This window comes from Sphaerodactylus townsendi, linkage group LG01 (assembly GCF_021028975.2).
Source record: "Sphaerodactylus townsendi isolate TG3544 linkage group LG01, MPM_Stown_v2.3, whole genome shotgun sequence".
NCBI lineage: Eukaryota > Metazoa > Chordata > Lepidosauria > Squamata > Sphaerodactylidae > Sphaerodactylus > Sphaerodactylus townsendi.
Window position 1 is genome coordinate 134,246,959 of NC_059425.1, and position 11,802 is coordinate 134,258,760.

Consider the following 11,802-nt stretch of genomic DNA (forward strand, 5'->3'; position numbering starts at 1 on the left):
TTTGTATCTCCTGATGACACCAATCAAGTTTGGTAAAGTGGGTGCCTCATCCCCTATTGTTTCCAATGGGAGCTAACAGGAGATGGGAGCTACCCCTTTGAGAGTCCATAACTTTGGACTCCCAGAACCAAAATTCATCAAACTCGGGTGGTATCATCAAGACAGTCTCCAGATGAGACCCTGGAATTTTGGTGCCACTAGCTTTAAAAATGCATCCCTGACAGGCACCCCACAAAATTGTCCAAGATTCTCTGATCTGCAGTGCCTTGGCACCATTGTAGCCAATAGGGAATTTCTGTGCAGGCTGCACATTTTTGAAGATAAGAGGTACCAGACCTTCAAGGTGGCTCCAGAAGGCCTTCCTGTTAATAGCATGCAGGCTTGGTGAACCTTGTGTCTGGGGGTTCAAATTTATGGGCCCCCAAAAGGTTTATTTTGTTCCCCGCTCCTACAGATGAAGCCTGTTGGCTTAGTTCTCTCAGAACTCTCTCAACACTAACCCTTCCACTGCCCCCAGAAGCAAAGTTCACTAAGACTGGGTGCTATTACCAGGAGGGCCTCCTGGAGCCACCCTAAAAGTCTGGTGCCTCTGTCTTCAAAAATGTGTATCCTGCAGTTATGCCCAGCTGGCTCTGTGCTGGAGATTTTGGGGCAGGGCTCGAGGGGGAGGTTGTTCTGGGTATGGGCATCTAATTTCCTGCAGGGCTGCTGGTGTGAGTCTCCTGGAAGGGACCAGCCAACTTTGCTAAAGCTTGGATGGCTGGGCACTTGTTCTGTGGGCATCAGGTTCACCTTCAACTGGGTGCCCATAGCATTTGCCCTTTCCAAGCAAACTTTAGCAAAGTTGGCTGGTTTCTTCCAGGAGACTCACATCAGCAGCCCTGCAGGAAATTAGATGCCCCTATCCAGAACAACCCACTCCCAGAGCTCTTCCCAATTCTTCCCAAAGACAACAACAAAAGTGGACAGATTAGTCTCTCTGGGAAGCATTCCAAAGTTTGGGTGCCACAACTGAAAAGGCCTTCTTCCATCAGGGCCTCAGATGACAATAGTGGTTGGATAGTTTCATAAGGGTGTAAATGATCCTTCAGGTATACTAGTCCCAAGTGATACAGTGGTACCTCGGTTTTCGTCGATAATTCGTCCGAAAGGAATCGACGAAAACCGAGGCACCATTTCCCAAAGAAATTATTGAAAAACCAATTAATCCATTCGAAGCACTCCAAAAAGTGCCTCAAGCAGGTTAATTGGCTTCCTCAAACCCTAGCCGGGAGGCAGAGGGAGCTCCTTATTTGGGCAGTGACATCAGGGGGAGTCACTGCCCAAATAAGGAGCTCCCTCTGCCTCCCAGCTGGGCTTCCTCAAACCCCAGCCGGTTCCGGTTTTCGTGGACTTTTTCTGGGCAAACTTTTTCTGGGTTTGAGGATGAAAACAGAGGCAATCAACAAAAAACAAGACAAATTTTGCCCAGAAAAAGTTGACGAAAACCGAAACCGATTAAAACTGAAGTCAACGATAACCGAGGTACCACTGTATAGGGCTTTAAAGGTAAACACTAGTGCCTTGAATTGTGTCCAGAAACAAATTTGGATCCAGTATAGATGGGCCTAGACTGGAGTTATATAGTCCCAGCAGTCCACTCTAATGAGTATTATATACAAACCCTCAGTCTGTATGGTTTTTATCTAGCAATACGTCAGCAAGACGCCAAGGAATTCCCTCCACCTTTTCCTAACAGCCCTTTTAAAATCTGGATTGTGGGATTCTGTGAGGGGGAAGGAAAGAAAATCACCCTTCTTGCCTATTTAATCACTTAAGCTGATCCAGCCCAGTGTTTCTACCCAGTCCTGCAGATTTCCTGATCTAAACAGAGATTAAAATTACTGCTATGAGAAAAACTACCATTTGCCCTTTTCTCTACAGCTTCCTTGCACTTGTGCTGTGCCCCAGCCACGGCAAATGATGATGGATGGCACTTACAGTGATGGGGAAGTGAATGAACTGGGACAGTATGTATCTGAAAATGGAGATAAACAAGACAGAATGATGGTCCAACTGGCCCTTGGTTCAGAAAGAAATTTGAGCAGAAGGAAAAGCCAGAGATACAGCAGCATGAAGATTGACACTCATGCCATTGACAAGTATTCTAGAATAATATTCCCTGGAGCATACATTTTATTTAACCTGATATACTGGTCTATTTTTTCATAATTACAGCTTTCCCCTCTTTAGCCAGTTTCTACGTGGTACATGTGTTGACTGTATGAAACTAATGTCCACCATTCAAAATAAAATGGCAATAGACTATTATTCTGTGCTTTGACAAAAGAAATCTCTTATTTTTGTTGCATGAAATCAATACCCAATTCGTTCTATGGATGCTCTTGTGGAACTCCCTAGAAGACTCAAGTTCAACAGCATTTTAAAAATTCATAAGAAGCAGAAGCAGGATTACAACAAAAAGAAAACTGCAAAAAAAGACATGAAACAGTGTTTTAATATATGCTATAAAAGGAAGACCATCTCGATGTTCTGATGTGTACCAGCTAATGTTGTTATCTATGTACTATTAGGAGCAAAACCGAATGGGTATAGCATATATTTTGTTTCCATCTGTAAATGCGTATAATATTCTACATTTTTAGTATTTATGTAAATAAGACTATAAATCCAAATGTTTTCACTACACCAGTCCACAACAAAAGTCATTGCTTAAAACTCCTAAACTTTTTTTGCATGTAATTTTCCCTACACTGTGGGGTATTTCATTAGCCTCCAAGAAAGTTAAACAGTCTAAAAGGTTACTTCAATATAGTGCTTCCTCATAAAATTAAAACATACCCCCATTCCCTGAACATCTGCATTGCAAAGTCTATGGTTGTAACCAAAATTAACACCCTATAAGAAGCTCATAATGCATTTGCAGTGTGAATTACCTTCCACAACCATAGATTTCAGGGATTCTCCTAGCATTAGATACAGGTTTTCAAAGTAGCAAGTGATTAAAGCATTAACTACTGGCCACTATAGAAATTTCATTAAAGTCAAATGGTGGGGTTCTAAGATGATGTTCTGGTGACATAATAGCACTAATGCTGGCAGAAGAGAGGCATATTTTTAATCATTCACCTGGCAATACAGGACTTGAAGGAATCTTGATAACCCAGGGCAGAATAAGTGGACTTCAGCAGGAAGGGAAGGCAGGAAAGTGATGCTGAGTTTTACTCTGTTCATGGTGATTTGAATCAAGGCCAGACTGAAAAATTTGGAAGAAGTATCAGCAAACCAATTGCTCTGCTTAACTGTCCAATCCTTCCCCCCTCCTACACACACCATTTTGATTGCTTTCATTGTCCATACTTTGTTCAATTATTCTACTCCTATTTAAATATTTGATTTTTAAAAGTTGTATTTTTGTACAGATCCTTGCTATAAAACACAGCAAAACCTAATTTCTTTCTGGCAGTTTGAGATTTTTACACAGCAGGAAGTAACCAATTGATACATTTCAATATTAAACAGTCACAATCAATGATTCAGGAAAATTTGCAAAATAATTAACCTTTGCCAAAAAAGTTTTTCTTCCCAGCCTCACATAAGGACATTACTAGATTTTTGTTAGATTTATTATTCATCCTTGTGCCTTTGAGTTTGTAGAAAACTGACAATAACATGTTACTGATTCTCCTGGTGTCTAACAGGAGCGGTGCCTCCCTTCAGAATGGGCAGAACAGACTGCCTCTCTCCTTTGGCACAGAGGATTACTACATTGGCCTTTCCCTTCCCACTAGTTTAAGGGCAGTCAACCTGTGCAACTGAAGCAGCTGAAGAATTGAAATCACTGCTGGGAACCGTGGAATGGAAAAAGCAACAACCACAGCTCATGCCTGCTATCACTTCCCAGACTTGCTCAGTTATCCAGCTTATACAGGGTATCTAGCCAAGGACAACCCCTTTTTCTCTGCCATTTTGTTTGCAGGCATACACAAACATCTTTACAGGTATACTCTTTTTCACTGAAAGATGGTAGAACTGTATATTCATCTGCCATTTCCTGGACCTTCTTTGTTCTAGAGTGCTCTGCTTGTGTCCTAGTGCCTACCGAGTTATGTCCCCATGGCACTGGGACCCAAGTGGAGCACTCTAGATTGAACAAAGAAGATCCATGAAGATGGATTAATATATAATTCTACTGACATCTTTAGGGGGAAAAGAGTCTAGACCATTTTTTTCCAGCAGTTGGGCCACAAATACTGCTTCACCCTGAGGAGACATTTAAAAACGAGGTTCCATCTCACTCAGAGTTTGGCATTTTGTTTTAGATTTCAAAAGCAACTGGTGTTCAGTTCTTTACTATCTCCAAATACAAAGCACAAAAACTGCATTAAATTTACATATTTTATTTATTTAATTAAAACAGCTGAAAAGAATACCTCAGCACTCTTCTTGTGCAATATTTAAATATAAATCATGTCAATGAACTCATGGAAGGTGTCTGCTCATTTCCAGCTTGGACTTTGAACATCATTTGTACATGAAATCCAAATCTCTGTGTGCAGTTTACAGTCTATGCAATACAAGTGCAACAGTACTGTGATAATACTCAAATCATTAAACACTGGAGCAAGAACGGGTTAGTTCACTGACGGCTTGTAATAATGGAACTGGGGCTGGTCTCCCCTAGAAGCTCATTCTAAACAGAAAAGGTTACAACTGAAAAAGACCAGTTGTTGGCCCACGCACCACGCTTGTTGAGGGCACAAGACATTTCTGCATGACAAGTGCAATTGTGGCATGGACCCCTAAGGGGAAAGAGGTGAATAGAAAAGTGGTCTGAAACTGCTATAACCACCCTGCAGTCTTACAGAATGCAAAAAAGGCCTGAATACGTGTGTGATTTAGTTTCCTAAGGTTATAACATTTCGGGCAGCACGTTTATGATCAAGATATGCTTGAAAAATTGGTGACTTAGGCTTGCTGAAATCTCAAAGATCTGGAATAGGATTTCCAATAGTAAGAAAACGGGAAGGGAACTTTGTTGCCAAACAAAACTCTGTGCCCACCCTGAATTCTGCAAAAAGTGCAAAATTATGTCTGACAAATTATTTCATTGTATGTATTCCATAATTAAAACAGGCTTGCAGAATTCATCATTTCAGCATGGACCAAACACAGTCCAATAGCCAGTGTTGGCTTGATGACAAGTCTTCTCACTATCCCAAAGGCACAGCTTCCTCTTTTGCACTGTAGTGCTCCTGCTCATCTTGCTTGGCTTGTCTGAAGTCTTCTCTCACTCTTTCCAGCAGGCCTGGTCTAAAGATAACATCTAACGCAGTCATCGCCAAAGCTTTAGCGGTGCGCAAAGCATACTGTTGTGCTTCTTTGGACCCTGCAGGAACACCAGCGTTCAGTTTAATAACATTACCAAAATCTATACAGTCAAACACACACACAATTTCTGCAATTTAATGGCTGGCAAACCACTAGGTTTTTTTAGATCTGGAGGAACATGCCAAAACAAAAATATCCACTGACCTGCAGCCTCTGTGAACTGTTCAGTGTGATTTAGAGCATCAGAACCAATATAAAAATAAGCATGAATTCCAGGAACAACATGAGAAACATTTCCAAAGTCTGTAGATCCTATACAGTTTAAAAGGAAAAAAGGACCAGTGATCTTAAGTTGCAGTTTACAATTTTGAATTAATGTAGAATACATACACTAAAAGCATAAAAAAACAAAATCCATTTATTTTGGTTTCAACTTCTAATGTACCTATAACTCCTGAACAGACCTCAGCACTAGAACTTACTTCTGAATATTATAGTACAAATAAAGTACTGCTTGGCAGTTTCCAGAATTTTCAATAAATCTAATAAAAATGTTAATTTGCTTTCAGGCAGTAACTCTGTTACCTCTGTCCTACGCACAGTCACAGTAGGATCAGACAGCAAACAGGACGACGGTTTCTTGATCAGGAAGTTATTTTATTAATGGAAACTAACAGGCACGTAGCTACCGGAGTTCGGGACCCAGAACAACACATGCATTAGCCTTTTATACTGGTTAACTTGCATATGCAGTTAGCTTTTCATCCTATTGTTTTCCACCACACCTGTTTTATACCTTATTTGGCAAGCAATTCTGCGGATACATAAGTCAATTAGCGTTAGCACACTTAGCATTGCAACTATAGGAGCCAATTAGCTATTGAGGACTTGGGGGTCTCTATATTGAGCAAAAAACTTTGTCAAAGTTAAGACTTTGCAAGAGGAAACAGTTTTCAAGAGGAAATGTGACTCCAGCTTGTCTTAGGCACAGGACTGACAGGTGGGCAGGATGTGATACTTCGCACCGTGTGTTGCCATGGTAGCCGAGCAAAGGATCTTAGACCAGACTCCTGACTTAGATACCTGACTTCATGTTAACAACTTCACTACAGTCATCTTAAAAGTCAGGAAACTCAACAAATGCTTGTATAAACGAGCTCAATCTTAAATGCCCCCCCCTTTTTACTATGAAAATAGCTTCCACAAGAAATTCAGCAGGCAGAAATGCCAAATTACCTGAAAAATTAGACGAGATGGCTTTGTCCAAAAATTCCATTCCAAGGCTTTTTCCATTTTCCCTATAAGCTTGTTGCAGGCTTTTATTTGGAAGCACATTGTAATAATCTGGACATACGCTTTTTAATTCTATCTAGAAAATCAAAACACACAAATTAGACCAGGGTCCCCACCTTTTTTGGGCCTATGAAATTCTGACACAGAGTAGTAGGTGCAACTACTGAATGGTTGCTGTGGGAAGCAGACCACAAAATGGCCACCATGGGAGGAACAGCCAACAGCAAACACACACAAAGGAAGCCTTAGTGTGTGTGTGGGGGGGGGAGGGAGAAGAGGAGTAATTTTTAAAAATACACTGGGAAAGAGACATGAAAGAATAAAACCATACACTATAGCAGCAGTTGCTGATGAAACGTTATTTTAATCTGCACAACCAATCAGAAGCTCTGCTAGGCAGGAGCAACACCTGGTCTCACTCACATTCTAAAAACACTTTGTGGACACCAGGAAAGGTGTCAGCAGGTGCCATAGCATGCATGCACTGAGGACCCCTGAACTAGACTTTTAAGAACATCCACAACTACTTCACTGCCTCAGGGTGATTTTAAGACTAAAAGGAGAAAATAATTTAGTATGCTACCTATCAAGGAAATATCCATGTCTTATGTTATTAAAAGGGTCATAGGGTGTCTTATATAACGAAAAGGACAAAAAGGACAATGTATTTGTTCTATTACATCTCACTGGTCTTGGCAAATGAGCAACTGAAAAGGAGTCACTCAGGCAATAGCAACAAATGAACAGATCAGCATTCTGTCTTTGAAACTGGAAGGAAAAGGGGGAAATGCTTGCTAAAATACAGAACAAATGGTACCAAAAGTTTTTTTTTCCAGTCTCTACAGGTAACCTGATCGAAGTTGCTGTTTCAGTTATTTATATTTCACTTTCCCACTCACAGGTTTCACAAAAAAGATCTTATCCCTGCAGCATCCCTGAATTATTTTGGCTGCAATACTGATAACTACAAAAGCTGATATTCAGCATTTATGACAAGCCATCTATATTTAGTGATTTGTTTTCTTCATCAGCTAAATAGAAGACTTCAGGCAAGGACCTCTAGATTTCACTTTCCCCCTGGAAAATGGGCTCCATATTGTCAACAAAGTTTGCACATGACTGTAGCTTGTAAAGCATTATATATGTTAACAGGAGTAGTTAAGCAGATTGAGGACTACTTGTATACAGTCTAACAAATAGCTATTGTGGGTTTCTCCAGGCTTTGTGGCTGAAGTCTAGTGGTTTTTTGCTCCTTCTGCCCGCATCTATGGCTGGTATCTTCAGAAGAATGTCACAGTAATATGTATTTCTGAACACATTTTATCGTGACATGACTTTAAAGATGCCAGCCATAGATGAAGGGTGAAACCTTGGGAGCAAAAGCTCCTAAGCTCCATGTCCACACAGCTTGGAAAACCCACAACAGCCAGTTGATTGTAGCCATGAAAGCCTTTGACAATACAGCCTAACAAATATTCACATGGAAAAACCTCTTACTTGGCAACCTGTGGCCAGTGCTGCCGCTCTGAAACAGCTTTCAGCTTTATCTGCCAGAACAGGTAGGTCCTTCAGCAGAGGGGTGCGAACGAAAAAATCTAGCTCTGTTCGTGAAGGTATAATATTTGCTATCTCACCACCTTGTTTTATAACACCTGCAAAATAAACATTCGCTTTGTCATGGAGGTTAACATTTGTCCAGTTATGTATTTCCAGATTCTCAATTTACAAGATTAAAATAAAATGTCAGGTTACTTGAATTTAAGGACATTGCATTTCCGAACAGATGAACACACTACGATTTATGAATTTGGAATTATTATTATTAATTCAATTTCAGGCCACCTGATTGTGCCTTGTGAATTTATTAGAAAACTGATTTGGTATACTCCAACTAATATGATTAGGGGTGCAGTTCTATAGCACTTTGATTTGTCTGAATGCCTCACTGCACTTAAGGAGGTTGTATGGTTGTGATTAAACTAAAGACAGACTATACAGCTCACCATGGACTCTCCAAGCTGGTTTCATTTGCTGTCTTAATACTGACAGACTGTTATATGCAAGAACAGCAGCATCTAAAGCATTTATTCCTCCCCAAGGATATGCAGCAGCATGAGAAGCTTTTCCATAGTACTTCACACTGACACTAGGAAATAAAAACATTCTCTATATATCCTAAATGTCAGAACATAGGAATACAGGCTATGAAAAGCACAAGGTTAAATCACTGAGGTTCACATATGAGCATATTAAGTGCCATCAGGTCACTTCTGTTCTATGGCAACACTATGAATTAATATCGTACTAAATCTCCTACCGTTAACAGCCTTGATCAGACTGAGGGCTGTGACTTCCTTTATAGAGTCAGTCTATCTCATGTTGGGTCTGCCTTCAACTTTTACTACCGTTATTATGTTTCCAGTTACTCTTGTCTTCTCATGTGATCAAAGAATGATAGCCTCAGTTTAGTCATTTCAGCTTTTAGGGAGAGTTCAGGCTTGATTTACTCAACAACCCACTTATTTGTCTCTAGGACAAATGTCCATGGTATCCATAAAATTCTCCTTCAACACCACAATTCAAAGGAATCTGTTTTCTTCCAGTCAACTTATGCATATCAAGTACAAAAATACAAAAACCACTGAACTGAAGAGCCAACCATTCAGATTGCTTAATTCATGTCAACCCAATTCCTTCAAGATGAATGACAAGTTTTATTAGCCATTGTAGCTATACACCAGCTACCAAGAATTTAGTCTTGTATTTCAGACCTAATCATACATTGCTCTTCTTTCAGTGAATTCAGAATATGTGGATTCTTCCAACTCTCTTTGCCTACCTAAGGAAGCAATGGAACAGCAGACTTACTGATGATTTGCCAAAGAAGGCTTATAGGGCACATCATTCTGAAAAGGGTGAGCCATGAACACAATGTCCAGGTTGTCAAAAGCACCAGTTTCAATCAGCTTCACTTTGCCTCCTCCCCCTTCTTCTGCTGGAGTCCCTAGAACCGTAATCTAGAAAGAAAAGTATTTCCAATTATTTCAAGAGTCCAGAAATTCAGGATGATGTGAACTCTCCAGATCAAATACCCTATGCAAATATCTATGCAATTTAAGAGTGCTTTAGTCAAATGCAGACCTAGGTAAAACTGTCACCTGCTGCTTCCTGTAGTGTAGATCAAAAGTTAAGGGGCAGGCTGGAAGGGGGAACACCTGGAAGGGGATACCACCAATCGACCTTATTTGCTGAGAGTGTCTCTCCAGGTGATCTTCATTCCCAGACAGGAATAGGCAGAGAAAAAGGTAGGAGAAGGCATTAACTTTCTTTCCTCTCCATACAATCTCCGACTAAAAATGTCCCTCCAGGATGCGTTAAACCCATAAAGCCATATTTTAAACATTTTATTTATAACTCTCCTTGCTTGCTAAGCCTCTTCTAGGCGGATTACACAATTTAAAAACCGGGGGGGGGGGGGGGGGGGAGAGACTTTCTTTGGAGGTTCCCCCAATGAGAGAAACGCCGATCCTGAACCGACAACACTTCCCATGTTATTGGAGCAAACTGTGCCCCGTTCAGTCCTCGTTTGAGGGGAGAGACCAGGCAGAACCCACGAGGGCTAAATAAGACGGGGGGAGGGGGGGGTTACAGTCAACGCGCAGCTTGACGCTTTAAGAGACACCCCCCCCCCCCCTTCAATCATTACGATTCTGGCGATCCAACCCGGCCCACCTACAAAACAGGCCGGTCTACTCGACAGTCCTGCAGTGGCTGGCAGTATTTCTCCTCTCACCTTGACGGCGGGGGCGCGGAGGGTCCCTCCTGGGGGGCGCGCGGCCAGGCTCTCGAGGGCGCCCTTCAGGCCCAGGGCGGCGGCGGCGCCCACCTCGGCGATCAGGTTGTGGCCGCAGGCGTGGCCGATGCCGGGCAGGGCGTCGTACTCGCACAGGAAGCCCAGGCGGAGGGGGGCCCGGGGGTGGTCGGGGGGCGCCCAGGCCCAGTCGGCGCGGAAGGCCGTCTCCAGCTGGTAGCCCGGCTGCACCGACCACGCCGCGCGGCTGGCGAAGAAGCGCGTCAGGGAGGCGTGGGCCTGGCGCTCCTCGTAGGCCAGCTCCGGCCGGCTCCAGATCACCCGGCTCAGCTCGCCCAGCGCCGCCGCCGCCGCCTCGATGCACTCGCCCGCCTGCCGCTTCAGCTCCTCCAAGCGCGGCGCCATCGCTGCTGGCTCCATGAGCGCTTCCCGCCCGTGGACCAGGCTGAACAGTCGCACTTGCTGCCCCAGCCGGGTTAGAGTTCGAATACCCGCCGGCGAGAATTCATAAAGGCGCCTCGCTTGGCGATTTCCACCGGTGGGATTTTGGGAAATGTGGTTCTCTGGCCCGGCCCGTTCATTTCCCGTCTAGTCATATAGAACAACTAAACCCATAAAGCATTGCGATAAGCATGCTTTCATGCCCTGCATCACGTGCTTTTGAAAGTGTGAGGCAAGCTACGGTTACCAAACTGTGTGTCTTTAGCAACGAATAAGCCCCATGGCATACAATTAGACGTAGTTCAGAGTACCCTTACATAAGGGCCTGTTGGTTGATAACGTCTATAGATGATAAATTCGAGGGATAGTCGTATTCAATTTCAGCAAAAAGTTAACAAGAATCTTGTGGTATCTTAATCCCAGCATACATTTTCATGGACTAGAGTTTGCTTCTTCAGACATTGTGAGTTGGGGAAAAAAATCGGTTTTATCGTGCCACAAGACTTCTGTTTATTTTTTATACTGTCAGGCCTAGAGAGCGAATCAATCCGTTGCCAATGCTTTATGTGCTATAACAAAAGGGACAAGCAAAACCTGCTCTGCTCCTGCGCAAAAGACACTGTGTGAGACCAGGTGGAGGCTGAGGATTAGTTTGTGCAGAAATAAATTATACCTTGTGAGTTATTTGCAAATCGTGCACAGGATTACAACCAGCAGGCAGGAAACAAGACCTGAGAGTTTTGCCCTTTTCAGTCCGTGGTGTGTAACTCTTAGGCCTCCTCTGCACATGCAGAATGTACTTTCAATTCACTTACACAATTATTTGAAAGTGGATTTTGCTATTCCGCATAGTAAAATCCAGCTGCAAAATACATTCAAAGTGGATTGAAAGTGCATTGACCTATTTTTAATTGGAAGAACTAGAG

General features: G+C 42.5%; 2 protein-coding genes across 3 annotated transcripts in view; one reads left to right on the plus strand and one right to left on the minus strand.

Annotated features, from left to right (window-relative positions):
* GABRR1 (gamma-aminobutyric acid type A receptor subunit rho1) overlaps positions 1-2,310 on the plus strand; it is a 53,088-nt gene extending 50,778 nt beyond the window's left edge. For both annotated transcript variants that reach the window (XM_048494536.1, XM_048494544.1), the window contains one exon: positions 1,924-2,310. In XM_048494536.1, coding sequence (XP_048350493.1) covers positions 1,924-2,211 — 288 coding nt within the window. In that variant the 3' untranslated portion in view covers positions 2,212-2,310. The remainder of the gene's footprint in view (positions 1-1,923) is intronic.
* A 2,074-nt stretch (positions 2,311-4,384) lies between these two features.
* PM20D2 (peptidase M20 domain containing 2) lies at positions 4,385-11,008 on the minus strand. The gene is made up of 7 exons (XM_048494569.1): positions 10,418-11,008; positions 9,493-9,641; positions 8,628-8,770; positions 8,122-8,276; positions 6,568-6,700; positions 5,536-5,643; positions 4,385-5,389 (listed from the first exon to the last, which is right to left on the minus strand). The coding sequence occupies exons 1-7, from the start codon at positions 10,853-10,855 to the stop codon at positions 5,214-5,216; spliced, it is 1,302 nt and encodes a 433-aa protein (XP_048350526.1). The 5' UTR covers positions 10,856-11,008; the 3' UTR covers positions 4,385-5,213.
* Positions 11,009-11,802: the final 794 nt, after the last annotated feature.

Excerpts from the sequence above, each read along its gene's own strand:
- PM20D2 (XM_048494569.1), bottom strand. The coding sequence starts at position 10,855 with ATGGAGCCAGCAGCGATGGCGCCGCGCTTGGAGGAGCTGAAGCGGCAG. Across the intron at positions 8,771-9,492 it reads CCTTCTTTGGCAAATCATCA|TGTCAGTGTGAAGTACTATG; the intron begins GTAAGTCTGCTG and ends TTTATTTCCTAG. Across the intron at positions 8,277-8,627 it reads ACCAGCTTGGAGAGTCCATG|GTGTTATAAAACAAGGTGGT; the intron begins GTGAGCTGTATA and ends TTTATTTTGCAG.